This window comes from Alternaria infectoria, assembly GCF_024043175.1.
Source record: "Alternaria infectoria strain BMP 0036 chromosome Unknown scaffold_9, whole genome shotgun sequence".
NCBI lineage: Eukaryota > Fungi > Ascomycota > Dothideomycetes > Pleosporales > Pleosporaceae > Alternaria > Alternaria infectoria.
In genome coordinates this window covers 566,973-594,200 of record NW_026250698.1, presented here as the reverse complement: position 1 = coordinate 594,200, position 27,228 = coordinate 566,973, and the positions used below count along the sequence as shown (strand labels likewise).

The 27,228-nt window shown below is 50.0% G+C and overlaps 9 protein-coding genes and 2 non-coding genes across 11 annotated transcripts; 5 read left to right on the top strand and 6 right to left on the bottom strand.

The window, feature by feature from the left end:
• Positions 1-232: 232 nt before the first annotated feature.
• Positions 233-2,079, top strand: J4E92_006149 (uncharacterized protein; the record flags this gene model as incomplete). The annotated part of the gene is made up of 5 exons (XM_051497520.1): positions 233-320; positions 370-495; positions 543-1,189; positions 1,242-1,259; positions 1,318-2,079. 5 exons carry the CDS (start codon positions 233-235, stop codon positions 2,077-2,079), a joined length of 1,641 nt encoding a protein of 546 aa, XP_051352167.1.
• A 4,186-nt stretch (positions 2,080-6,265) lies between these two features.
• Positions 6,266-7,533, bottom strand: J4E92_006148 (uncharacterized protein; the record flags this gene model as incomplete). The annotated part of the gene is made up of 6 exons (XM_051497519.1): positions 6,266-6,292; positions 6,342-6,418; positions 6,466-7,225; positions 7,277-7,289; positions 7,339-7,444; positions 7,491-7,533. 6 exons carry the CDS (start codon positions 7,531-7,533, stop codon positions 6,266-6,268), a joined length of 1,026 nt encoding a protein of 341 aa, XP_051352166.1.
• A 298-nt stretch (positions 7,534-7,831) lies between these two features.
• Positions 7,832-8,594, bottom strand: J4E92_006147 (uncharacterized protein; the record flags this gene model as incomplete). The annotated part of the gene is made up of 3 exons (XM_051497518.1): positions 7,832-7,888; positions 7,936-8,421; positions 8,472-8,594. 3 exons carry the CDS (start codon positions 8,592-8,594, stop codon positions 7,832-7,834), a joined length of 666 nt encoding a protein of 221 aa, XP_051352165.1.
• Positions 8,595-9,784: 1,190 nt separating this feature from the next.
• Positions 9,785-10,987, top strand: J4E92_006146 (uncharacterized protein; the record flags this gene model as incomplete). The annotated part of the gene is made up of 4 exons (XM_051497517.1): positions 9,785-10,024; positions 10,078-10,421; positions 10,485-10,703; positions 10,756-10,987. 4 exons carry the CDS (start codon positions 9,785-9,787, stop codon positions 10,985-10,987), a joined length of 1,035 nt encoding a protein of 344 aa, XP_051352164.1.
• Positions 10,988-11,271: 284 nt separating this feature from the next.
• J4E92_006145 (uncharacterized protein) lies at positions 11,272-12,540 on the bottom strand (the record flags this gene model as incomplete). The annotated part of the gene is made up of 3 exons (XM_051497516.1): positions 11,272-12,241; positions 12,423-12,430; positions 12,535-12,540. The coding sequence occupies 3 exons, from the start codon at positions 12,538-12,540 to the stop codon at positions 11,272-11,274; spliced, it is 984 nt and encodes a 327-aa protein (XP_051352163.1).
• Positions 12,541-17,516: 4,976 nt separating this feature from the next.
• J4E92_006144 lies at positions 17,517-17,653 on the top strand. Its single transcript has one exon. It is a non-coding gene; the product is annotated as a tRNA-Arg (tRNA).
• A 38-nt stretch (positions 17,654-17,691) lies between these two features.
• Positions 17,692-17,779, top strand: J4E92_006143. Its single transcript has one exon. It is a non-coding gene; the product is annotated as a tRNA-Gly (tRNA).
• Positions 17,780-18,503: 724 nt separating this feature from the next.
• J4E92_006142 (uncharacterized protein) lies at positions 18,504-18,985 on the top strand (the record flags this gene model as incomplete). Its single annotated transcript, XM_051497515.1, has 2 exons — positions 18,504-18,563; positions 18,617-18,985. 2 exons carry the CDS (start codon positions 18,504-18,506, stop codon positions 18,983-18,985), a joined length of 429 nt encoding a protein of 142 aa, XP_051352162.1.
• A 396-nt stretch (positions 18,986-19,381) lies between these two features.
• On the bottom strand, positions 19,382-20,059 carry J4E92_006141 (uncharacterized protein; the record flags this gene model as incomplete). The annotated part of the gene is made up of 1 exon (XM_051497514.1): positions 19,382-20,059. One exon carries the CDS (start codon positions 20,057-20,059, stop codon positions 19,382-19,384), a length of 678 nt encoding a protein of 225 aa, XP_051352161.1.
• A 2,831-nt stretch (positions 20,060-22,890) lies between these two features.
• On the bottom strand, positions 22,891-24,171 carry J4E92_006140 (uncharacterized protein; the record flags this gene model as incomplete). The annotated part of the gene is made up of 3 exons (XM_051497513.1): positions 22,891-23,988; positions 24,109-24,116; positions 24,165-24,171. 3 exons carry the CDS (start codon positions 24,169-24,171, stop codon positions 22,891-22,893), a joined length of 1,113 nt encoding a protein of 370 aa, XP_051352160.1.
• A 215-nt stretch (positions 24,172-24,386) lies between these two features.
• Positions 24,387-25,568, bottom strand: J4E92_006139 (uncharacterized protein; the record flags this gene model as incomplete). Its single annotated transcript, XM_051497512.1, has 3 exons — positions 24,387-24,694; positions 24,744-25,085; positions 25,142-25,568. 3 exons carry the CDS (start codon positions 25,566-25,568, stop codon positions 24,387-24,389), a joined length of 1,077 nt encoding a protein of 358 aa, XP_051352159.1.
• Positions 25,569-27,228: the final 1,660 nt, after the last annotated feature.

Genomic DNA, 27,228 nt, shown 5'->3' with positions numbered 1-27,228 from the left:
CTGGGTTGGCGGCGTGAGGACGGACTCTACTGTTACATTGGTGGCAGAGAGTTGCGGTTGTCCTTTCACATTTTCTTAAGAGAGGGTCGTCGCGCCTGCTGTCGTACCTCATCGATCGCACCTCGCACGAAGTGGAAGCGAGCTGGCCTCTTGTGTTGTTGTTTTGTTGCAACGCCTTTCTTACCTCGTTGTTTGGCACGACACGCATTGATCGTTGGTATTACTAAACAAGATGGGCAAGTTCTATGGCCTCAAGGGCACTAAGCTCAACATTGCTATTGCTGTGATAGCAGGCACAGATTTCGCGCTCTTTGGTTATGGTAAGCATTCATGCCATCACTGTTGGTATCAATTCTAACATTGGCTCAGATCAGGGTGTAATGGGCGGTTTGCTCACGCTGGGCTCTTTCATCAAATACTTCCCCGAAATCGACAGCAACAACCCACCCCCAGGAAGCTCGAAAAGCCATGCCGCGACTATCCAAGCCATCACAGGTAAGATCGCTCAGCATCTAAGCCCAACGTCGCTAATGTCCGTCTAGTCGGTGCCTACACACTGGGCTGCTTCTTCGGCGCCGTAGCAACCATCTGGCTCGGTAATATGCTCGGGCGCAAGAAGACCATCTTCATCGGCAGCGCTATCATGATAGTCGGAGCCATCCTCCAAACAGCATCGTACGGACTCGCACAGCTCATCATCGGACGATGGATTACCGGTTTTGGCAACGGCATGAACACAAGCACAGTCCCAACATGGCAGTCCGAGACATCGAAACCGCATCGCAGAGGGCAGATGGTCATGATTGAAGGCTCAATGATTGTCTTCGGCGTCATGCTTAGTTACTGGCTCGATCTCGGCTTCTCCTTCCTCGAACCCAGCAGCATCGCCTGGCGCTTCCCTATCGCTTTCCAAATCATCCTGGCCCTGTTCATTCTCGTTATGATTCCTGGTCTTCCCGAAAGTCCGCGTTGGTTGGTACTGAAGGGTCGCGAGGAAGAGGCTTTGGAAGTTTTGGCTGCGTTGAGCGACCTTCCTATGGACGACAAGAAGGTCGAAGCCGAGTTCCAGGCTGTCAAGGATGTTACTGAGGAGATGTCGCGTGGTGGCTTCCGCGATTGTTTCAAGAGGAACAAAAACCGCAACTTCCACCGCACTGTGTTGGGCTATGTCAACCAGATGTTCCAACAGGTAAGTTTCGCTTTTCCAACAGGACAAGAGACGGTAACTAACAATGCTCTAGATCTCTGGTATCAACCTGGTAACCTACTACTACTACTACTGCGTCTATTCCAGCCCGTTCTGACCTCAATTTTTAGGTAACATACTACGCCGCAACCATCTTCGAAAACTCCATCGGTCTCTCGCCCTTCCTCAGTCGCCTTCTATCCGCCTGCAACGGCACCGAATACTGGATGGCTAGTTGGATCGCCATCTTCACAATCGAGAAGTTTGGACGCCGCTCTTTGATGATGTTCGGTGCGGCTGGCATGTCCATGTCCATGGCCGTGCTAGCAGGCGCAACCAGCAACATTGGCAACACAAGCCTGGGTCTCCTCGCCACCGTCTTCCTCTTCGTATTCAACTCCTTCTTCGCCATCGGCTGGCTAGGCATGACATGGCTGTATCCCGCAGAAATTACACCACTATCCATCCGCGCGCCCGCCAACGCCATCTCCACCACAGCGAACTGGATCTTCAACTTCCTCGTCGTAATGATTACGCCCCCTGCCTTCGCAAACATTGGCTACCAGACCTACATTATCTTCGCCGTTATCAACGCTGCAATGGTACCCTCGGTATATTTCTTCTTCCCAGAGACTGCATACCGGTCTCTCGAGGAAATGGATGAGATCTTCCACGCGGCAAGCGGTCCATTTGATGTCGTTGGTATTGCGCATAACTTACCGCATCGCTATGGCAAGAAGGGCGAGCTGCTGGTTGACTATGCGGATACGGAGCAGGCGCATGAGGCGGAGCGGAGACGTAGCTCCGTTGTGGCTACCCAGTCGAATGGGGGTGTGCTGGCAAAGGACAATGAGAAGGAGCTTAGGGAGCATGTTGATAATGCTGGGAAGTAGATGGTGGCTGATGGGTTGATGATGATGAATACATTGTATTCTCTGAATGTGACTGTTCTGTCCAGATGTGTGCAGTTGTCTTCTTCCACGTGACACTCATATTTACTACGTGAATCATCTCCTCTTTCTTGTGCTAGGCATGAACGTATTTGCGTCCTCCATTTCGTGTGCCTAATAGACTGATGGATGACGTTTGGTGTAAGCATACGTCTCTCGCACCATGTTCTCAACTTCTCATTCCATCCCGATCGTTGGCCTGGCCCTCATCTTTCCCATCATACTTCACCCTTCTCGGCTCCTTCTCCAGCCCATCCCACATTTCCTTACTATAATACCCAAAGCAAACATCGCAGTTCCCACATTTGCCACAGCCTTTGGGCTCCCTACGACCCGTATACACATTGAAGACCCAATCTGCTGGTCTCTCACCCCACGGACCGCTCTTGAGGTCGTACTTATCAGGCGCCTCAGGGAATTCAATCTGATGGCGCGGCTTGGTGCGATTCGTAAGCGTATGCAGATCCCTGCCCCTCTTCCTCGCTACTTCAATCGCGCGACGGAACCAGACGTTGCTCTTTTCGTTCGGCGAGGGCTCTCCTCCGCGTCCAGGACTGAAAGTAGTTATGGGCCCACTGCTCTTCTCCACGTTCTCTAGATACACAGCTTTCGGCGCTACGATTTCTAGCCCTGGGACTCCGAACAGAGACTGTATATTATACTTTAGTGCCTTGTGCCTAATTTTGCAGACTCTATTTAATAAAAAGACGTTAAAAAACGCTTAGCTATTAGTCTTAGAACTACTAGTAGATTTTAATAAACTTAAAGTATATTACTATTAATACTAAGGCTTCTAACTAATACTATACTTATTTATATAGCTTTTAAGCTTAGATAGTAATTAAAAACTACTAAAATAATATAGTAGTAATAAGAATACTATAATAGCTTTATAGTATATATTTTCTAATAACTATAATATAATAACTATTTCTCTAAGTATTAATAAAACTTATAGTAGTTTATTATAGCTACTATTTAATAAATAGTATCTTACTATATAAAATAAGCTATAAACTTTATATTCTTATTATTTTAGCTTTTATTACTTTTATAAAGTATTTTAGCTAAAATATTTTTTTACTAAAGTATAGTATTCTTAAAAGCTAGAAAGAGCTATAAACTTAATATTAATTTTACTTTATATACTTAGTTATAAATATAAATAGTATAAGTAATTAAATATATTTTAGTAAAATTATAAATAAAATACTCTTTTTATTATTTTAAAAGTAGGCTATATTTACTAAAAAGCTTATATATTTTACTAATAAGCTTCTTAAAAGTAAAACTAAAAAAAAAAATAATAAAAGGTTTTGCGCTAGTTATATATATAATAAAAATAATAAAAATAAAAGTAAAAAAAATAAGTATAATAAAGATAAATATAATAGAAATAAATATAATAAAAATATTAATAAGTCTAGCGTATAGCTCTAAAGTACTAGTAAAGTAGCTCTTTAGAGCGCTTATAATAGCTTTTAGTATAGTATAAATAAAATAGTTTATAATAGCTTTTATAATAGCTTCTAAAATAATAACTTTAAAAAAACTTATAAAGATAGTAATAGTAATATATTTAAGAGAAAAGTAATTAATATAGTAATAATAAAGAAGCTTAATTAAGCTTTAGTAAAGTAGTAAAGTAATATAACTAGTAATAAAATTAGCTTTAAACTTACTAACGCTAAAAAAACTTATAAAAAGGTATAAAAAAAAATATAATTAAGAGCTTATTTAGTTAGTATAGCTTTAGAGTTAGATTTAAGCTACTATTTACTTTAATAAGTTTTTAAATCTCTAATTTACTATAAGCTATAAAATAAAAATAAAGATAGAAATAAAAATAGAAAATAGAAAGTATATATATAGTAGAAGTATAATTTTACTTACTAAAAAATTTAGTATTTTATTACTTTATAATTTATAGCTTTATTAGTTATAAGCTATTAAAAATATATAATTATATTATAATTCTCTCTACTATAAGTAAATATTAGTATATAATTATAAAATAGTTACTTTACTACTTTAAATTTTAAAAGCTTTAACTACTACGCTAAAAGTAGCAGCGCTAAAAACCTAAGCCTTAGTCTACTTAACGCCTATACCTTTAAATATAGAATTTTAACTTTTTTAGAAATACGTCTTTTTATATACTAGTAATAAACCTTACTCTTTTTAAACTAGCTTACTATAGAATTGTTAGTTTGCTAATAAAGTATATTATACTTGCGATTTCTCTTATTCGTGAGAGTATCTTTTGGTCTAGGTCGTCCTCCGATCAGAGAAATGATGGCATCTTCGAAGCCTTGTTCCTCATTCGGTTCCCATTTGATATAAGATTCGCTGAGCGATCCCCACAGAACTAGGGCTTCGTACTTCCATACACTCTCCAGGAAGCAGCGTTCCAAATACGCTCCATCGCTCTCCCAATCTTCTGCGCTGTCGTCTCTGTTGTAGTAGGCCTCGAGCTCAATGTCTTGGATGTCCATGCAGAGGTGCTTTAATTTCCTCATGTTGCTGAGTTCTTCTGGGCGGAAGGCTGCGCAGCGATAGCCGTGAATATTATGGGGATTGTCATGATAGTCATAGAACATCAGACTTTCCAGGGTATTCCCTTGGTAGGTGCCGAGATTGCGAACGAGTTCGTCCGCGTCTTCGAGTCGAGGAGCATCGCCGGCGCGGAATGAGGCTGTGATGAGTCCTGATGGGACGGCAGTAAGAGCAGTGAGGAACTCTTGCCCAAATTCCCCACAACTGTCCAAGAAGAGATGTTTGACAGGGGAGGTTCCAGCAGGTAGAAGATTCTTCCACGGCGTCTCGTCTTGGAAATCACCTACGCAATTTCTAAAGTAAATCTTTTCGAGGCTTGGGAGGCGGAGGAACTGGACAAGAAATCCTGTGTTGCAAGGCCAGGTATTGGGATGGTAGGCCGAATCCATCCAAGTTCCGGTGGGCAGACCAACAGCGACTGAACGAAGATTTTGGAGGCCGGGTCCCCAAGAAGTTTTCTTGTTGTGAGAGTCGTTGATAAAAATTTGAAGCCAGTCGAGACATGACCTCGATACCGTCCCATCGCGCGCCGTCATGACGAACTTGACGTCTCGAAGCCTAGGACAATTTGCAACGAGGAGAGCCTTCAGATAAATGTCATAGCCATCGATAATCTGTGTACGTGCCTCCTCAGCGCGTGCACCGGGGATAAGATCACTCTGTGCTTGATCTAATGGCTCCATATAGTCGTCGATTTCACCAGGTATGAACTCCCAGGTTGTTGGCGACCGTGAGCTCTGATTGATCGGAACATCGAAGTCAAGCGTCTTCCATGCATCCCATCCTGTGCGATCATACCAAACCTCCAGACTTCGAACGTGCCAGGCTGGGATTGGGTCACCATATCCAAAAGCGCTTCGGAGGAGTGTGGGAACAGTTGTTGGGTCAATATCAGACGAGACACGATAATTTGTATGAGCGTCGCGATGGCGTTTGAGAACGTCTGCAGAGCATGCGAATAAATGCTTGCAGGTATATGCGAAGTCGATCTGAGATGCGGGAGGTATGTAGTCGATGATATGATGAACGAGTTCAGTCGCAAGATTAGTGATGATGCACGGGCTGACGGTTTTGACTGCAGAAACGTCGCTCAAGTCAGATGGGTGGGAGGGCAAAGAGGGGGTGAAGTTGAAATTGAACAGGGCTCCTTTCCATTCATCCATGTTGTGTTTCGGGGAACTATGAAGCGGACGCCTGATTGAGAGGAGTAACCGACTTTATACTTATCGTGAGAAGCCAATTCAAAGCATGAGACTTTGTCTCGGCGTGGTGCAAGCGGTTTGGTGTTTTAGGCATCCTTCTGCTGCCTTCGGCTAATAGAGTGCTAGTTTTGCCGACGCTTCCATCTCCAATTGTAGCCCGTGCACGAGTAGCACAACCAGTTATGCGCATTTCCGGAGGCAGTCGAGCGTTGTGGTCAATCTGGCTCGCACGTAGACTTGTCAACGTGTAGCGCACGCCACCACAAGATCATGTGCCTCGTACGATGGATGGTGGTAACGAGGTATGCGGTGTCGCGTGAGCAAAGGTATCTAGTTTGTGCCTCGTGAGGATGGCATGAGCGCGAAGGTAGCTATGCGCTGTAGGAGCTGATAAAGTACTGCTGTGATGTCAGTCTGATGAGCGAGGGTGTGAAGAGTGCAACGTACTGTCAGGACCGACTCGTCGTCGCCATTATCATTGGGTAGGTAAACATAGAGGATGAGTGCATGCTCATGACAGAAGCCTTGAGAATGTCAGCATGTTGGCAGATTTGAAGTTGGTACGACTTACAAGCGATAACCCGTCCCCCCAGCCTACCCACACTCATGACCTTACCCCAGTCACGCCCATCGATCCTCACTGTAGCCCAGCCTTCTTCACTACGCCCGTCCGCCGTGCCCAGCTGCTTCATACGCGTGCTTGGGTGTTCAGCTACGCCATCCTCTCCACCAGCGACGTGGCCAGGGTCGAGTTCTGGATTGCTAAGATCGGTCCAGATGGAGGATATGTTCATGGCGTCGGATCGGATCCTCATCCTCAGGCAGCCGTGCATGTTGGCGGCAACCTCTAGTCGTGTCCTTGATGCCGTCGTGGCGGTGCTTGCCTTGGTGTCTGCCAGCGCGAGCTTGGTGAACCTGTCGCTGATGCTCTTCAGCTGCATCAGAGGAGGCAGTATAATGTGTACGTCTGGCTCTCTACAGACGGGCTCATGCAGATGCGCTACAGTGTCTGGCGCAAGCACCCGCACGGGTATCTCCTGCGTGACGATGGTCTCGCGGTTTCCTCCACCGAATTCGTTGTCAAAGGCAGCGTCGAAGCCATCGTCGTTGTTGGCTGTGGCTGCTGGGAAGGCGCTGTACGTGTTCGAGGAGGTCGTGGTGACGATGGTGAGGGCAAGCATGGGCAGGTTGTCCTTCTTGGTGAGGCGGATCTGGGCCGACGTGGCATTGAGGGCCGACTTGAGGGCGCGATTCAACGACGTGAGCGGAACTTCGAGGTTGATGACGTTGTTCGCTGCTGACTGCACGCTGATGGTCTCAAAGATGGAGTCCTGCGCGGCGCATTAACATCGAGCCAGTCACAGATGAGACGGTATGCTTACAATAGAGAGGACACTGCATGCGGTTAGAACGAGAGACACCGAGGTATGAGGCGTCTACTCACGCCCATACTTGAGTGCCCTGCTCTGGTATGATGGTGAAGCATACTTGCTCCTCGCTGAGCTTCACCCACGCGAGCGGGCCGAGCGAATTGAGCGACGCCGTGAGCTCTATAAGGGGTTAGTCGCAGATTGAAATGTCGGCCTATGCACCTACTCGTAAAGGTATTAATGTTCTGTATCGACGCCTTGAAGCGCATCTTGCCGGTGTTGTCGCACGACGCAGGTGGAAGTCGCGACGCGTCGAGAAATGTGGAGGGGAGGCCAAGCGAACGTCATCGCCTGCGCGTTACTCACCACATCATCACCACTGGCCTTCACCAACTCTCCCGGTCATCGTCGCGCATTCAATCTGTCTTATTGCACGCGTTTTTCTTATATAAGATTTCGACGAAACAGCGAAATAGCCCAAGCTTATCTATTCTCGATTAACTACGACGAGGCAGCGACTTCCCAAATCGTGTTCCGAACATGAGCAACACTATCGCAACCTTCTTTCTACGCCTGTCTCTGCACAGAAATACCAGTGTTCGATACTGTTGTCTTTGAGTACATCTAATCAGGTATTAGTAGGGTTGGGTGGTACACCATGTACAACTAACCTGTCCACTCGTTCCTTGTATCTCATATCGACCTGCGCCGGAGAGTGGGACATTCGCGCCGCTCTTAGTAGTTGCCGAAACTGCAGTAAATGATACTGTTCCGAAATTCGGCGTAGCTACGAGCTGACCGGGGATTACCTGGTATGCCTGCACGAACCAGTTCGCCGCCAGCGCAGTCAGAGAGGACGGATCCACGCCATTCGGAGCTGCGAGTGTTTGTGTTGTCCTCTTGTTCTGCGTCTTGTTCTCAATCGTCACAGTACCCCCTGCAGTAGCCACGCTGACTGTCACGGTGATAGAATTACCGTTGGCAACAGGAACCGTCGAAGTGGTATCTGTCACCGGACCGGGGAAGTATGCAGAGAAGCTTCTGAGCGTACTGTTGTACACGATGCCACCACCGAGTACGTTCTCCTGTTCAAGTGTGTCCCCAATGCCGACCCAGATCGAGAGTCGGTTGCTACCCGATAAGTTCGGTACTGTGAACTGTATATGCAGTTAGTACTCATATCACATGCAGCACGAGAGTCACTCACAGTGCCTGTTACGCTGGCAAACGAGTCGCCTTGAGGCGCTTTGAGTACTGCACCCCCACGATTCAAGTCGAAGGCGGCAGATGCAGCTGACACCCAACACGCGAGAATAGTACTGGTTTTCATGGTTGACTTCGATGTAACCAGTAAAGAGAAGAAATGCCGTGCGACAAGACGTCCAATGAGAAGAGATGCAAAAGCTTCCGGGTTTGGAGAGCGGAAGTGGTTGACGTTCCAGAAGGATATTTGAGATTCTGGAGTCTATACCTGACAGCACCACATGGACTATATTGCTTCCATGGAATCGTACCCGGTTGATAAGGGCTCGTTCCTTGCGATCAGATCCCACTCTCTTCAACAGCCTATTCTCTCGGCTCACTGCACGCTTCAACAATCCGATCAGCACGTGACTACAACCCTTTGGCCTCCGTCGCTATTCAGCTGGGCACCTTATGATCGGCCAATGACAAACGCGGAATTCTTTTGTACCATGCCAGCGTATCCGTACGAATGGCACACGTTGATGAGGAACGGGGGTTGGACAATATAAACAAATGGTAAGGATTGGTACCCCACAACTTGGCGCGACGGCAAAGTAGAATAGATTGAGGCTCACGCAACCTTGTCCCAACGTCCGCGAATATCATCCTATCCGAGAAGCGGATCAACCACTCACAGTTCTTTGGTAACCGGAGTTCTCGCTGTACAGGTGGGGCGTTATACGTTCCGCCGCTCACTTGCATGCAACTGCCGACGGCATGACAAGACTTCCAAATACTTGTGGAATATCGAAGAGTAGCATCACTGGACTCACTCGGGCTAGAGGAATACCTTTGCCAATCACAGCGGTGCCGTCGCCAACCGAAGACGTCCAGCTCAGCATCATCATGAGATCGTGCTAATTGGCCAAGCCGACGATGAAGTATCTGCAACTCGATCAGCAGCGCTTTGGATGCCATGAGCGCCCGAAACGATAGGTCATGTTAATTTAAGTGGATGAGGAGCGTTCGACAATGTAATCCAGGAGCGTTGATGTGGAGGCTACCCACTCATGCGACGACATCGTGCATCCAAATTCATCTTTCGAGTCCCAAAGCGCATTAGCTTTCATCCAGCGTAAGATGCTGCCCATCGCTATCCTGACCATGACCGAGTTTTGCCTTTGCGACACGGCGTACCCGCTCGGCATTACCACCCTTGATCCCGACGGTATCGCATGCGTATTTCACATTGTTGTATAAAATACTGAGCATCAAACATACCTCTTACCGTTTGGATCTTCTTCTTTACAGCACCACAATACCAGCCTTGTAAAGATGAAGTTTTTCACTGCTACCGCCCTTGCACTTGTTGCACCTGCAACGGCGCTTCTGCGTTTCCCATGCGCTCAGCTAGTCATCGACAGGCTAGACCCTCTGGTAACACCAGGCCAGGCTCCCTCGCCACATTTGCATCAAATCCTCGGAGGTAACTCCTTCAACGTCACCATGGATCCTGAGAAAGACATGCCAGGAGAGTCAACATGCACATCGTGCCAATTTAGTGAGGACTTCTCCGTATGTTCAACCAACCACCTGTTGACCGGACAATTTTGCTAATGAATCTGTAGAACTACTGGACAGCCGTTCTATACTTCAAAGCCAGAAACGGTACATACAAGCGCGTTCCCCAGATCCCCAACTCTGGCTTCAACGGCGTAAATGGAGGCATGACAGTGTATTACATGCAAGACGGCCTCTACAACTTTCAACAGACTTCCAAGGTGCAGGCTTTCCAACCCGGCTTCCGCATGTTCATCGGCGACGTCAACGCGCGCACCAAAGACGAAGCAGAACGTTTCCGCCAGCTAACATTTACTTGCTTGGACACTATCAACACGCGCGACCCACAGACTCTGGACTTCCCCACTCAGCCGTGTAAGACGGGTATCATGACTGCTGTTCGCTTTCCCACGTACGTCTCCTGCTTCCATCCCCTCTCACGTATGCAGCATGTCAGTCTACTAACATGCCCTAGCTGCTGGGATGGTGTCAACTTGGACTCTCCAGACCACATGGCACACATGTCCTACCCAGAATACGGGTCCTTCGAATCCGGCGGCCCCTGCCCAGCCAGCCACCCCGTGCGCATGGGTCAGCTCTTCTACGAAGTCATCTGGGACACGAGCAAGTTCAACAACAAGGCTGATTGGCCGGAAGATGGCAGTCAACCATTTGTCTGGAGTTTCGGCGATGGGTAAGTCAAGGACCTTATACTGGCTGGTGTGATTGCTAACGGTCTTTGGCAGCACGGGCTATGCGAATCATGGCGATTACCTCTTCGGCTGGCAAGGCGACGCACTTCAACGCGCTCTTGACTCGCCTTGCTACCAGAACTGTCCCACGCTCAAGACGCAGGATGCTGCTGCGATGAACAAATGCACTGTTCCCCGTGTCGTCAAAGAAGAGATCGATGCATGGGTGAGCGAGCTACCTGGTGGCCACCAAGCACAGTATGTCGAGAAGCGATGGGCTGAGTAGAAATGCACTCATTCACGGTACGAACTCAAGATTGGTTCGGATTGAGATAAAGAAATTATGACTATGAACTCTGGTAGCTACTGAGTAGGTAATGCTAAGTGAGATGCGTCTTTGCATCTCATCTTGCTAGTAATACATAAGATGTTTTGAAAAGAAACTTTCTAATGATGGTATATGACTCCGGCCGAAATATGGCGCTGCGGTTTGCGACGAAATGTTGTGTGCAAGGAAAGACCGCTGTTAAAAAAAAGAAAAAAAGGGAAGTATGAGCTGTCGTAGCGTATTTATCCGCGCGCGAGCCATTCGCGGGATCGAATGCGCGGTAAAGGTTTGTGGAGACTGCATTTTGCTGTCCCACGTATGCGAATCACAGTGATCTCGCTCGAGTCTGCTTCGCTTTGTAGCGCGGATTCACCTGCATCGCCGTTCCGCACCCGTGGTGCTGGGCATGTGCATAGGACTCCCGCACTGTCCACAGCGTCTTCGTCGTCTTCCAGGTATATTGTGGGCGCGACGGAGCTTCCCCCGTCTTCGCTTTTCTCTTCGAAGAGACCGATCTCCTTGTCCCAGATTTCGTGGCTGCTTTGCCTCTTCAATCCTAGGCTCTTGACAATCTCTTCGAGCTCCGCCGCGCTAATCCTGGCTCTTCCGCTCATCGCTTTTTCGAAATCGGCATCGGAGTCTTTGGGCGGAGAGTATGTGAAGCCGCTGAGTTGTGACCAGTCGCTCACTCTACGTGTGCTGACGGTAGATACGGAGAAGCGCGAAGATGGTCCTGGTTTTGTGACCCTACGAGGGCTGGATCGGGTTGAGGGTGCTTCGATGTCGAAGTCAAGGTTAGATTCGTCGTCGTGAAAGCGTGTTAGGCTGTTGTTGTTATGGCCGTGAGAGGGGAAGTATGCTGTGTCAGGGCGGTAGATGACTGTTTGGCCAGAATAGCGAGAGTTATACGAGTTGTAGGAGTCATCCATCTCCGGTTCGTAGGACTCAGAGTAGCTGGGAACGAGATCGTCGACATCACCGTGAATGAGGTGAACAGTGCTGCCGGCGATGGGGCCAGAGATGGCGGCCGCACGCGGGGCTTTGCGGGGTGCATCGAGGGGATCGCGGATCGCTCTACCAAGAGGCACCAAAGTACTGAGGTTGACGGCTATCATGGCAGCTAGGAATTCGATCATGCCCCAGGTAGTGAAATTCAAGTCGAAGTTGTTGCGATGGCCAACGTGACCCCAAGAGGTGTAGACCGTTCGGGTTCTGATGATGGCTACAGCGCATACACTGCAGATGTGTTAGCGGCCAATACTTCAGGGACACCTTTGTGAACTATGAGAACATACAAGAGACCCAATAATAGAACTGCGAGGATATGTAGCTTGGCTCCAAGATTGGAAGGAGTACCGACGGCGATGGGTAAAACAAAGACGACCATCAGCACGTTGGAAGCTGTGTTGATCGCTAGACGAACGGGTCAGATCTGTTTGTTGGGAGCAAGAGTATTGTACTTACAGTAATTTGCCATGGCCCAAATCTCGGACTCGCTTTGCGACATACATAATGCCGTATTATCGCGCGAGAGATCCCAAGCCGCCACGAGCGGCACACACTGAGCAAGAAGCGATGTGAACCATTCAATTGTGTGCCAGAACACGAGTACTAGGTCTGTAAGCTTTTGCTCGTGAAAGCTAGGTTGATTTAGACCTACGGATGAGGCAGATGAGAAGAAAAGTGCGTCCCATCTGTAGATACGACTGGCGTCTAGCACTCGTAAGAGGTAAGAGAGTGAAAGCAGCCGACAGCTTCACGAGACCAAGCCCAAAGATGATGAATGAGTTCAACGCCCACATCCATGGGCCCATTTGGACGGTCTTGCTGGCGGGTAAGACATAGTCGTCTTGCTGCTGTCCCAGACCGAGCTCTACGACTCCAGTGAACGTGATAAAGATCCCTATTGTGCATAACTATTCTGTGTCAGCAAATATGATCCATGTCATTGAACTGCACTGAACTTACAGCGGCCAGAACCATTAATCCATCATCGATGCCGAAGGAGCGAAGGAGCTTTCCACGAGTGAAGGCTCTGAGCGAGTAAACCAACAGCGCGGTCAAGACCAGCGTAACGACAATGGCAAGATGAAGGGGCCCCTTGTCGTGGACTAGCCAGGGCAGCGGAGTTTCTGTTGTTGGGACTGCGCTTGCATCGACACCCATTGCGTGAGCTGACGGTAGCAGTGTCCTGTTTGCTCCGTGTATTCATGCAGAGTTGTCGACCAGGCGAAGGTGAGGTGATTGAAACGATTGAATGTCTGATGAGAAGTACACGGGTGAAACGACTGTAGGGCAGGAAGAAAGGACTGTGGTCGAGAGGAATAGAGGGGCACGGGATGTTTAGAGGAGAGCGTCTTGTACGACGAATTGGACATGGCGTTTCAGCCCGGGGTACCACCGCAGACACAGGCGCGTGGTTCACGGCTCCTCGCCGACGTCGCTATAGAGATAGCAAAGCTGCGCATGCACAGTGGGGAGCCAATCGAGTTGTCATAGTCTGCAAGGTACGCGAGCGGGGTGTTTTGTTTTCCCGTTGCGCCTTTGGATTAGTCCTCCACTGCAGGGCTTTTAGTGCCTTCCATGGTACAGCCCAGTCGCTCTAGTATTGCTATCGGGCGCCTGGGGACGGGATTATCAGGTACCGCTTCGGAAGGCTCCAGGACGCGACTGCTTTTCTCAAGGTTGACCCTCTTTGCCAGGGGCCAGTCTAGGGCTCTGGAGGGTCTTCCTCAGGGTCAATACGGTGGGCGTCCCCTCCCGCATACCAGCGCGCGCGACCAAGTTCGCACCGAGCATAGCAGGTAACATATGAGTCCTCTGAAGACGAGATCTCGTTCCGATGGGAGATTGCATCATCGTGAGAGAGTGGATGCGCCTCTGTCTCCACACCATGCAGCCCGAAACAGTAGTAGTGAAGATTGTGGCTTGGAATCGAAGCAGTAGCAATGCAGCATTGCAGTACAGCCCCAAAAGAACAAACAGAAAAAACGAACTTCGAAGTCTAATGCCCTCCCAGGATGTATTTGTGAGAGGGGTTCGTGTGGATGGGTGGAGAATGGCGCATTCTCTCCTGCATGCGACTGGTGGATCGTCGCGTTGCTTTTTGTCGTGATCTTCAGATTGACGAACGGGTATTGCGAATTCCAGCGCCACAACGATATGCGAGATGCAGGAGACCTTGCAAGCACGAGGTATCATCGATGGAACGTCTGAGACGGGCTGGACTGCGGAGGTCGCACTGAGCCACGCGAGGAGGCGCATTACAACACCGATGTCTCCAACGGGATAGACTCGTGGCTGACTGTCTACCTAGGTATCGGCGGTGCATATCACTTCAGATCTGGTGGACATGATGAAACGTGATCCTAGAAAAAGCATTGATGCGTTGGTGCGCGATGCATTCATAGAGGTGAGGGGGTATTGGAGGTGGTCAGAATGGTAGCGAAGGTGTCGCTCCAGTGGCATCGAGGATGGTGGCTTGCGCTTTGTCTGTTAAGAGCTGGCGGCGGGGAAGGAAATCTCGACGAGCCGGTCTTGGCACGCTAACTCGACCCAACAACTGGCGCAGGCAAGTGACGCCCTGAAGCTATCCATCATTCCTACACTGGTGCATGCGCACAGCACAGCGCCTGCCGCAACCCGACCCAAATGTCTCCTCCCGGTCCCGCAGACCATCGACACACAGTCCCGTCAACCCCTCCGAGGGGCCTCGAGCGCTGCAACTAGTTACAGACGAGGATCACTGAGCCTTTCGAGAGACGCATCAAACTCCCATCTACCGCACAGGCGCTCGATCTTCGCCCTACACCTAAAAAGCCCTTGAGGGGGTTCTATTTTGATGCGAAAAGGCCTCCATGGTGTGACTGTGGAGAAACACGCTGGTTGCACGAATTCCGGATGTCAGTCGCCGCATTCACAGCGCCGGAGCGATGTGCACGCTGTCTGGTCAAAATCATATAGACTGGTTGTTTGTATCAGCTTCGGCGAAGCATTTGACGGGCTAAGGCTAATGTTGTTCTTCGCCCTTGTCCATTGTTCCTTAGTCTACTGAACATCAGCCTTTCATCTCAGTACCCTGCGACGACTACTGCGATTGCGACTACCGTTGCCACCTGTCCAGCTATTACCCAAGACCTGCGCGCACCGGCGCTCTCCAGGAGATCCCATGGCTCTTCTTCTTCGGGTTCTCGGCTACCCTCAGCCACATGGTCGGGTGTGACGCATACGACGTGTGTCTCTGTCGTGCCGTCGGCAAGGTAAGCCGCGAACACGGATGGTACAGGCCGCTTGACGGAAACGTCATACGATTCGAAGCTGCCGGCGTCACGGTCCCGTTGATCATATCTAATTGAATAAGTATCCATGACCCTTGTGTGGTATCGCTCAGGAACAAGTTCTCCTGGTGGCGGTCTATCATCACAGGTCTCGTTCGAGAAGCCGAGAACCGGGGCTGCGTTGATTCATTAGCAATCAGCGCTATCAGAAGGCAAGATGCAAACACTCACTCCTCACAATCAATGGGGCCAGTATTTCGCTGGGACAAGCATCTCTAATCCGATCGCTGTCGATGTCCTCACATTCCATGTCGTCCATGGAGACCCCAGAAGTCACAGGTGGAAAAGAGATTTCGTGCAATGCATCCATGCACTCAGCACTCAGCACACCTTCGCAACCGTTCTCGCCTGTTCCCGTCGCTGAAGCATTGATGGCTTTGAACCGATGGAAGCAACCCATAGTTACGCTTGTCAACTCTGGATGGCTGATATAAGCAGTAGTGGAACTGTAACTGAACCCTCGGCGGTCATTCACGGCGAGCGATATATACCAGTCTTCCTCGGATGTAATCTGAAACCCGGTCTGACCAGAAGAGTTGTACGTAGGCGTTGTAATAGGACACCATGGTGTGTCATTGTTGAGCTGGGCGAAGCAGGACTGTAAGACAGTGATTGCCATGAGTAAACAGGCGAGTAGGAAGTTTGAAGCAGCCATCGTATTTGGCAAGAGGTCGTAGCTGCGGAAAAGAACGTATCAAAGTAAGCAACGTGACCATACTATATAGAGGGCATGTTAGCCATGATGTACTCCGGAGTAAATGGCTATACTGCACAAGAGTCTCAGTTGCCCGCCTGAAGTGGTTAGGACTAGGTTGATTGGAAGCAGTATACCCGGTAGCGACTACTGCGCTGTACCCCATGTTCATTGTTTATCTTACACTAGAAGCGAACAGGTAGAGATCCGTGGTTGAAGAATAAGGCAAGCAACACGCCGCGCCGGATGACTGCCGGCTTGGCGCAGCTGCCCTGAAGACCTGCGGATAAGAGACAGAAAGCGCTTGAACATGTTATCATGGTGGTGGCAGTGCTAGAGTATGGGGTTTAATGACGTCGATTTTGTGGATTCGGTGTGATTGGAGTCGCATACAATTCTACCTCACGGGGTAACGCGCGCGACTGAGAAGCTCAATTCTACTACATACCAAGCCCTTGGAGCTGTTGGATATTCAGATATCACAACATGGATACGACCGCTCTTCTTGCCCCAAATGGATAGCCTTTTAGGTACCTTACGACAGCGAAAAGCACTGAGTGCACATGCCTTCCGCAGAGACCTAAGCGCGCTCCTGCTATCGAAAGCCAGTGCGAGCTGCACGACGCGGGCAGCTTGATTCGAATAGTGCCCGGTGCCATCGATAGGATTCAACTAGTCGCTCTCCCCGCCTTACAGAATCGGCACGGTCGCTTCTCGCTCGCACGGTGTCTGAGAGGTTAGATAAATCTACTTTGGAGACGTGAAATGTCGGTAAGAGTTTGGATCTCGACGCGCCGCTTCACGCATTTCCTCAAAAGTATGAATGAAGCGTCGTAAACGCGAACGTTCTTGAAGAATGGTGAGAACCCTCGAAGAACTGCAGACATGAAGCGAAAATTGATACTACGACACCTCGCTACCTCCGCGTTGGATTCCTCACGATAAGCCTCTCATTCGATTGGCATACCGACGAGAGGGCGAAGAGATGCCCAGAGTTTGTTCATGGGACTAAACAGAATGGTTACCATACCATGGGAATGTTTTGGAATCATTTATGGCCCACGTCGAAGATACTTCGCCTTGCTGGATCAGAGTCTGAAGCTCGGTCGATTCCGGCGTAGTCGTAGGTACCAGCTCTAACAATTGGACCGACACGGGGTTCATCGAGGAACATAAAAGATATCCGAAGCATGTTGCCAAATCTGTAGATGCTAACTAAACCACGCAGGTAGAGACAGTTGCAGGTGTGCTCAGGTAATGAAAATGGTGTTCCTGACAGGGTCGGTCGACATGCCCCACCACCACCCAATCCCCTCACTAGAGAAAAGTTTGCCGCAACACTGCCCCACCAAACCACCTCTTGCAAACCAACAAACTTCATGCCTCATTGTCTGTCAGTGCCTGCCATTATATACAATCACTGACATCGTCTTTCCATCATTACTAAGCAACAACTGGCCTAATGGCCCAATGGCAAGGCGCTTGACTACGACTTCGTTCGATATCAAGAGATTCCAGGTTGTAAGTAGCTCTCAGAAGCCTCCTATTCGAATCGCAAAGCTGACACCCCCGCTGCGACCCCTGGTTAGGTCACATTCACAGTTTCCAGCTGTCTTAGCATCCATCTTTTCGCATCGGTGGTTTAGTGGTAAAATTAGCCGTTGCCATCCTTCACAGGACAGTTTCGGCTAGCCCCGGGTTCGATTCCCGGCCGATGCATTCTTTTTGGCGTTCTAGACGTCGTCGCGGTGTTGTAGTGGTGGTGGAAGATAGTAGTGGTTGAGTTGGGGGAAGGTAAACTTTTTGAGGTTTGACTGAACACCAACACCAACACCCTGCTAAACAAAGAAGCCAGAATCTACACAGGAGTCGGGAGTCACATTCGGGCTTATTATCCTGCTGCGAAACGATGGTGCTGCAAATGAGTTATATTCTGGCTGTCTTACATGTTCTGCTTCACGGCCTCGCATGTCTCGTCGCGAACTTTCGAGTTATAAAGTAAGTTATGGTTATTCACTGCCATGATTACCATCGACCCATTCATGATATCTCTATACATCGTGATAGACTTCTACAAAATGTACCAGCCACTCTTTGCGAAGTCACAATCTTAAACCTCACTGCGCACAACATCACTGCGCCGGCAATGATAAGTGCTACTACTGCAGTTGCAGACGATGTCAAAGTGTCGCCTTTGTTCGGAGTGCATGGAACTTGTATTATTCCTAGCCCGCGCTGTTCGCAGAGCGGTTGGTGAATGAGGTAAGAGAGACCTGAGTACACCGCTCTTGCAATCACTCGGTGAACTACCGGGAAGCCTCAGGTATTTTCAGTAATCGTGGGCAGCCACTTCTCGCTTCCTATATCACCCAAGCCATACGATTACTTGCCTGAGCGAGTACCGCAACCACAGGAAATCACTTAAGAACTGCGCCGAACCATCATGAATCCCAACAAGAACCTCCCAAACCGCGAACCAGCAACAGCGAAAGAGAAAAACCAAGTGAGCGACGTCCAACTGCACACTTGCACCATTCCAGCGACTAACCTTGTCAGAAGCTGCAAGACCTGGGCTTCACAAACCCACTAAGAGCAGTCAGCAACAACGCCAAAGATGATGGCGAGCTCATATCAGCCAAAACACCAACTGACTCCAATATCGGACACGCGAAAGGTTTCGGGGAAAGCATCGCCGAGGCGATGTCAAGCGCCATGCAGCTCCCCATGGCAACTGCCAACTACCAGTTGAAGCAGGAAGTCAAGCGCTCGGCATCCAGCGAGCTCCTGAAGATCGACGATCTCAACATCTACCAAAGCGCATGCGCCGCATACAAATTAGGATTGGAAAGAGGTTGGAGCAAGGAGAGGCTGCTGGAGTCGGTCGAGGAGTGGAAGGTGTTTGAGGCGAATTCGAGGCGCAAGTAAGATGAGCGCTTGGGAGACATGGCTTGCGAGGCGCTTGAGAAGAGACGGTTAAATTTGGGTGATTGCTATAGACCTTGAGCACTCCGATGACAATGGCAGTAAAAGCTGGGTTATCGCCCACGCGAGAGTTCGTATCGACAGTGCATTGGTGCTATGCTATCACAGTTTGATTGGGAAATTGAGATGAGACTAGAATTTGTCATGCCTATCTTCTGTACGCACTTGGAAGCTACGACTAGAAGCTCGGTCGTATAGCTTGTCTACTACAGCCATTCAATGATCGGTAGACAGTAGCTCAACCGCATAACCAGCTTCTCTTCAACGCATCATTGTGTCGTCCTCGATCCCTGTTTCCTGTGTCGAAGGCGGCTGATGTCCGATAGTAGAGTATGGCTACTACCAGTTGTTATAATGTATGATCGGATATTTCCATCCTACTGCCTCGCCAAGTCTCTGTACCCAGGCATCCGATGTGTCATCCCAGAATACAGGAGCTGACTCCCAATTCTCGAAGTGCATCTTAATCATCTCTCTAGCGACGTCCATGACACCAGCCATATGCTCGTCCTTGATTATCAAGCCACCCTTGTGATTGAAGCCTTCGGCGATGACGTCTAGAACGTCTTTGATCTTCTCTCTGATGTCGGAGTCGAAAATCTGCTCGTAGTCGTAAAGTTGTTTGGTGACGGAGACTAACTTCTTGACAAACTTTGCAGCTTCGATTTTGTCTGTGATCTCATCGATGGTATCGGGGACACTGCGCTCTCCAGATACGAACTCAGGCCGGCGAGGAAGCTCGAAGAGGATCACATGCGTGTGGACCGGACAAGTATTGTTGTATTTCAAGTGCTCAAGGAGACACGGCCCGCAGTAGACTCCATGACAGTTGTGCAAGGTGGTGAGTATGCGGCTGGCTGTGTCTTGTTCTGGGGAAAATTCATCAGCGATCCGAAAGCAGTAAGAAGGTCGTGTGCAGTCTTCACCTGTGAGGAAACGGTCGCAGATGGAGCACGCGATATTGCTCTCGATGCCCTGACTGAGGAAAGTCTCGCGATCCTTCAGTGGCGTGCCCATGGTCTTGGTGCTGGCGGATCCGGAAGGTGTAAGTAGTCAGGTTGGCAAAAGGCAGGCGTTGTTTGTATCCCGAATATCTTGGCAACAGAACGTCACTCGCGGTGAAGCCGCGGTATGGGTTTCGTGGTGAGTGTGAAATTGGCCCAATGCGGTAAGAGCGCGCAGATGGCTTTGCGCAGCGTCAAATTGCTAAGAAGCGGCGGGAACCGTACGGTACACTATCGTGAGGCTTTGATACAGAAAATAATGGAAATGGCAACGCCGCATATACGACTACAGTTATCGGGCGTCTTCGACTTGCAAATAAGAACGAGTACTCGGCTTTGGTACAGAGCGCGCAAAGCAGGTGATAGAGCTGACCGAAAGCTTCCTAGACATTTTACTCCGTCGAATCCGCCATCGACATATCATCGTCGTCATCTTCAACATCTGACGCCTCATCATCTGATGGTTCATCACCTAACACCTCATGTTCCGATTCTTCGTCTCCAATCTGCCATTCCAACACGCTCTCAACGTTGTACAAGTAAAACCTAAGCTGCATTCCTATGAGCGGAACATAGCTTCCATTCCTATAGTGTTCTTGCACCATCCTCTGAGCTTGTTCCCTGATTCCAGGCCAATGATCACTGAATATATAGAAACCAGGAACCATCCTAGCGTTGATATGCTCTTCAATGTCAGAGTCGTAAATGACCTGATCTCGTTCGTAGAGCCTGTACATGGCACGCCACATGTTCTTGACGAATGTTTTGGCCGGCTTCCAGGTCTGGATCTGGTGGGCCATTGTGTAATGTGGGCCTACTATGTCTCGTGCTCCTTCGACAAATTGGGGCTTGTCGATTTTGGAGAATAGCTGTTCTCTGCAGAGGGGACAGGTGTTGTGGTTGTCCCGGTCGGATTCTATCCACCGGGTCAGACATTCTATTCCAAATGTGTGTTGGCAATTCGTTGTCTTGATGGATGCTGCTTGATGTTCCGTATCGAATGGTTCTGTACAGATAGCGCATTTGTCGTGGACGACGAGGTTGTCCCTGAGAAAGTCGCGGCGCGAAGGTAAGTTTGTGTTTCGTGGTGTCATGGTCTCGCCCTTTGGTGATACATTATCGTTGGGAGCGGATGTAGTGCGATGCAAGTTTTGTGGAATGAGAACAAAACACCAGCCGACTTATAGACGGCAGTGGCGACTGAAGCATAAACGTTGAATGAATGCGGGGAACACTAAGCCGGATGAACGTTGGTGTGGCACTAGTAGTGACTTTGTACCTAGGTACATTGACCGGATTACCACCGCTACTTCGTTCAACTGACGTTCACATGACAGGGACGACATCATGAAAAGCATGGCAGCTGTTGGTTCGGAAGGCTGAAGCTCCAGTAAACGAGGGTTTCAGCGGCGATGGTCATCTTTTCATAGACGGTTCGGCGGAAAAGAGAAGACAGTCTTCAGCTCTCTATGTTCAACAGTATCGATCGAAGGGCGCGATGGATGTAAAAGCGATGAGCCTTTCCTGGCCGGCATAGCAGGTCGAAGAGTCGGAAAGTCGACTGACGCATCCCACCCATGTGTCCCTCTGAACACTGGAGAAGCGTGTATAGGAGTGAAATCAGCCACGGGCTTGACATCCGGCGACGATGGGTGCAGCAGTGTCGACTGCTTCCGCGGCTTGCGTCTATCTCCATGACTACGAGGCGATATTGATCTGGCGCCGGTAGTCATTGCGCTGCTCCTCCTTCGCACAGAGGTGACTCCACGCTCTGAGTCAAGCCATATCGTATCTTTGAACGGTGCGATTATAGAGTCAATCGAAGCCCGCCGTAGGAACTCTTGCTTGAGATTCGGATTCCAGCTCGATCTGCGCTTCAACGATGTGCGATGACGCACATGGCCACGTTTGCGTTCCGCAAGGTGTCTCGTTGGCGCTTTTGGTGGTACTGTCGTTTTGGGCGATAGCGGTGGCGAGGGAGGATATGCGTCGAGATTGGGTTCTTCATCTTCTTTGGTGAACGTCGCGCCCTGGAAGTACGAGGCTTCGGTGTCTTGCTCGTGGCGGGTAGGTGTTATGGATGGGCTGCCTTCTCCGCGCTTCGCTATTCCTCCTCTCCGTCCATTCGGCCTGGACCCGCTAAGTTCTCGGGAAAGGGTCTGATAAACGAGGTCGCCGTTGTGCATTTTGAGAACTGTAGTGTTTTCTGTTTTAAAGATAGGTTACGCCTGACAAGATTAGGTAGACAAAGCGTCGAGTGATTGCGCCAAAGATATTTACGTCTTCAGTGTCTGGTGTAAAGTATGCGTTTGGGGCTGACAAGTACAGGGAATCCAAGAAGGCGGTGCAGAGGCGGTGACTCGAGTATTCTATATAATGACATGGTTGGAGCACGGTTGTTGTTGTGAAGCGCGGGCTTTCGCCCATGGTTGGTGCACTGTATGTACAACCGTTGGTACAGTCAATTACCGACACGCACGCACTCAAACTTTGAATACCGAAAAACAAAAACTGATCCGACTAGGAAGCCGACCTTTTTCGTTGAAACGGCTTTAGTAGGATTAATCATATCTCTTATCCGGTTCATAGGAGCAGTGAAGCCTTCAAAGCTTGCTTGTGTTGCCTGGATGGTATATTTACTCGCGCGCGGGTACGTCAACCGAGTCAAACCCATGGTCGGGGCATGACGTTGCTTCTGTAGGGCTGACCGGTTGGTAGACCCTGCTTGCAATATTGACGCCCTGTGCGGGTCTGGAACGGACCTATAAGTGCGCCCGATTATTGTGCCCTGCATGTTTTGTTCTCTCAGCGGTTCTCGTGGTGTCATTCTCTGTGATGAAGCGTTCAAAATACGTCCATCTCCTGCGTAACACGCTTCCCGAACCAGTCGACCAATTCGTCCCCGCCGCCTTCATTCTTGCCGCTGAAGAAGTCCGTCATGCGCATGTCGTTGCCGTCATCTTCGGCGGGCCAGTCGATAGCGACATCTGCTTTCTTCCCTTCCAGTAGCTCTTTCGCGGTCCCCCATGAAAAGCGCGTCTCGCTGCCCCAGCCAAAGAAAGGGTCCATATTCTGCTTCAGCCAGGTCGTTGTCCGCGCGTCTGATGGGTACCCAGAGCCCCAGGCCACCTTGACTTCGTCATCTTCGTTCGCCGCTGTGTTGCGCTTCTGGTAGGGCTCGTAGCAAACATCTAGGGCCGCGTCACGGGTGACTTTGGCGCATACCGATGCTGCACTGACGACGGGGTATAGGCTGTCAGCCTTCTTCGCGACTGTGATCCGTATCGTAGGCCAGATCCTCTCTAGTTTCTTCTGATAGATTTCTGGTCTGCCAATCGTGTCGATGTAGATCTCCTTGACATTGACGCCTTGTGCCAGCACTCCTTTGATCAGGTCGATTGTCGCATCCATGGCTTGCGCATTGAGATTGTACACATTTGGGGACAGCATGTGCGCTGAGATGTCTTGCGCAGACATTACGCGTGTTGCCCATCCACCAGCTTCGTAGAGATCTGAGCCTTGGGTGCACAGTTTGCGCATCAGGTTCGAGCGGACTTCGGGAGTCAAGACTTTGGAGTCGTCAAAGTGGTGCGTTTCAGCGAGAAGCGAATGGTGAAGTTCAATTGGTAGGTAGAAGAGGGCGTACACCATCGGGCCTGCATATGTTAGTGACGGAGAAGACTTTCGCGGAGGACTAGTACCTAAGACAGGACCTCGCCCAGCTTCATCAACACCTAGCACAACTTCTCCAGACATGTCGTCTGCAATCTGCTTGGGTATGGGCGAGATGTGCGAATATGACTTCCCGCCAAGAATGCCTGATTTGGATATTGAAGGTGCCATGAAGACATCTGAAGGTGGCGTTTCCAGCTCAATGTCTTGGGTGTCCATCTGAACATCTTCTTGTGGTTCTGCCATGGTTTCCTTCGTCTGTTTTAGCGGCTGAGGTCGTGTGGGCGATGTTGTGTGTCGTTGTAGTAAAGTGGTCGATTGAGTGAGACGCGACGCGTTCCTCGGCGATTTGGACGCGACTCACCGATACGCTAGCGATGTGAATGGCACCGGCACACCTGCACCACGGCAAAGCCCACACACACCTTATGCGTAGGGCACGGCACAGTGCATGCAGTTTTCTACGCTTTTCCCCCAAACCTACTGTAAAGGGTTGGTTCGCACCGGCAAGTCATGTTCGTACCACCACACAAAGCGTTTCGCTGCATGAGTGCCGCCGAGGCCAGCACATTTCTTCCCGGGGGCCGCATGCAGTGTGTGATGGGTGTGGTACTTCCTAGCACAACACGCTAAAGTTGCGGAGTCTCACACACAGGATTCCATTAAACTTATTTCACGGTATTGTAGATCGTCTTGCTCACGCCGCTTCTGAGACTCTCTTGTACCCAATTCGGCAATCCCCTCAGCATGCTGACCTTGCCCGCAGCGCTTGGTAAGATGATCTGGCCACCGCTGCAGCTCATGATTTGTCCGACAATTGCATCGGCAACAGCAGTCGGCTCAAGAATGGGAGAACCTCGCCTCTTGAGTTCCTGCTCCACAGGTTCTATCAAAGGTGTACGGACCCAATTAGGGTGTATGGAAGTCGTGAGAACGCTTGGGCTGTTGTAGTGGTGCTTGAGTTCCTGGGTGAGCGCTAACTTGGGTCAGCATACTGCAGCTAAGAGATGGGACACGGAACATACTTTCGTGGAAGCTTAGAATAGCCGCTTTCGTCGCTGTATAATCTGCCAGGCCAGCGACACCGATGAAGCTTGCCGTGCTTGCGATCGTCACGATATGGCCCTTGTTGTGTCGGAGCATGTCTGGCAGGAAAGCTTTGGTGGTGTACCAGTTGCTGAGGACGTTTACATCGAAGATCTTTCGGAGGTACGCGTCGGACGTAGTGAGGATGGTGTGGGATGCCAGAAGCCCTGCATTATTGATGAGGATGGTAGGTGCCCCCATCGTTTCTTTAACCTTCTCGGCGACTGAGTAGACCTCAGAGGAGTCGGTGATGTCGCATTTGAAGAACTTGAGGCCGGCGTCTGTCGTCTTCGTTAGTATCAGGCCGTCTAGCGTAATGAGTGTTCATCTGTCTTACATCCTTGCAAACTTGGAGGCAATTGCTGAATGTCTAGCACTGCCACTCTGATTCCCTTGTTGATCAACCTCTTCACTACCAGCTCTCCAATACCACTGCAGCCTCCTGTGATGACTGCGACCTCCCGGCTCCAGTTCCATCTCGCCTTTTCACTTCGCAATCTGCCTGCGTTCAGGGCAACATGATTAAGCTGCTTGTTGACGACTCTTGCTGTTCCAGCTATCAGGCACCACTTCAAAGCCTTCACGAGCTGTGCATAGCGAAACGGGTCCCGAAGTGCGCGGATCCGAGTAGTCAGTTGGCTGCGAAGTTGTGTAGGTCCTTTCGTCAATACCCAGAGCAGAGCGGCCGTGACTAGAGGGTTGAGTGTGATATGACCAGCAGTTGTTCCAGCGATATTAAGGATGTGGTGTAGTAACTTCGACATATCTACGTTTGCATCAGAGGTATGGAAGTCAGAGTGCGCAACCTGGGCATTTCATCAGAAATGTCACTTATGCATGATCTCCAGGTCTATATAGCGCGCTGCGGGTCCGATCGCGTCAAAGGAGGGGACCATACGACGCCAAAAGTGTCTAATTGAGCGGGCTTGGAGCCAACGACGTCGCAGCCTCGGCTTCGCATTCCCTTCTGCTTGTGCAACTAGGCATCGTAAGAAAGTTTCGTTCGAATAGAGGAGTATCCAGTAAGCTCTAGGGAAAGATTGCAAGGCTCTTTAGTTGTAGGTAGCTTCGAAGGGCACTTGCATGAAAGTGTACAAGTGCTTCAGTGTGTAGGCATGCGTACCAGCAGAGCCACCAAGATTGCTAAACCAAAATGCGCGTTTACTATCTGTGATAGAACATAACGTGCCTCGCAAAATCATTTCTTTTTCTTCATTGCAACCTGGATCATCCTTCGAAGAACGCAGCCACTTCGGTGACAATGCACACCCCATTGTGCAGTCACTGGCACCCTGCATCAGTCTCCGAGGCTATTCTGCAGGAATGCTGTGAAGGGTGGCAAATAGGAACGGCAGGCGCAGCCGTGCATTGCTTCTCGGGTGCAGAGGTCCGATGGCGTGGCTGCCGGATTGGTCGATGGCACACGTGTTGCTGCTTCCTGCTTCGACAAACTTTATGAAGAAGTCGCAAGTAGCAGCCTGCCAGCCAGACATGAATTGCGCTCGATGCCTCTGGATGCGTTACTTCCTCTGGCCATGTTACATACAGGAGCACCGCTTTGGCCTGCTTTTAGCCGGTTCCACGGAGCCCACCCTGATTCCTCTGCTGATTGGCGGATGCAAGGTACGTGCGGGGAAATGCCTGGTTCTCTATTCTGAAACGAGAGCGGTCAGGCCCATCTAACCGCATCGGCTGCATGGGAGAACGAGGCGCCTCATTTATAAAGATCGCCATTGTCGCAAAGAGATGGGCATTTGGTGAGATGCAAAGCCAGGGAATCGAACAAGTGTCGGTCAATGTCGCCTACTGACAAATAAACCAACCTTTCGGTAGCAGAAAACTGTCAGAGACTCACTCAGTCCTCCTGCACGACATGTCTACCAGAATGGCGCGGCACGCGTAGCGGCATACGTCGGTGTTTGAGACGATCGATGCCCCGCCAGTCCTTCGGCCGTGGAAGCTACACTGCCCCTCCTAGTACTTATTGCGGTACTACTAGATGCTGCAACCCTGACTGGCTGGGGGACTCTTGGGCGAAGAGCTGCCGGATGACGTGAGGGCATTGCGCACCGCCCGCCGGCATCTCCATCCCACTCCAGGGGCCTGGAACGCGCTGTAGAGAAGCATTCAGAACCACGTTTGCCGCGCATATCGAGTTAGAGTGGGCCGCGTTGGATAGCGGAAGGCTGTGACAGCTGCGCGGAGCTGCACAAAGGCTGGGACGACACATACAAGATGGGTTGCCAGATTCGATTAGCACCGCGTTCCGAAGCCATGACTACAATGTGTGTTTAATCCTGGGATGCGATGCGCGTTTGCGTGCTAGATAGTCTCTACAGTAGCTGCGCATGTACAGTAGACAGCTGCGGGAGAACAGGAGGGTCCAAAACCTCAATTGGGCAGAGTACGCGACCAGCAGATGGG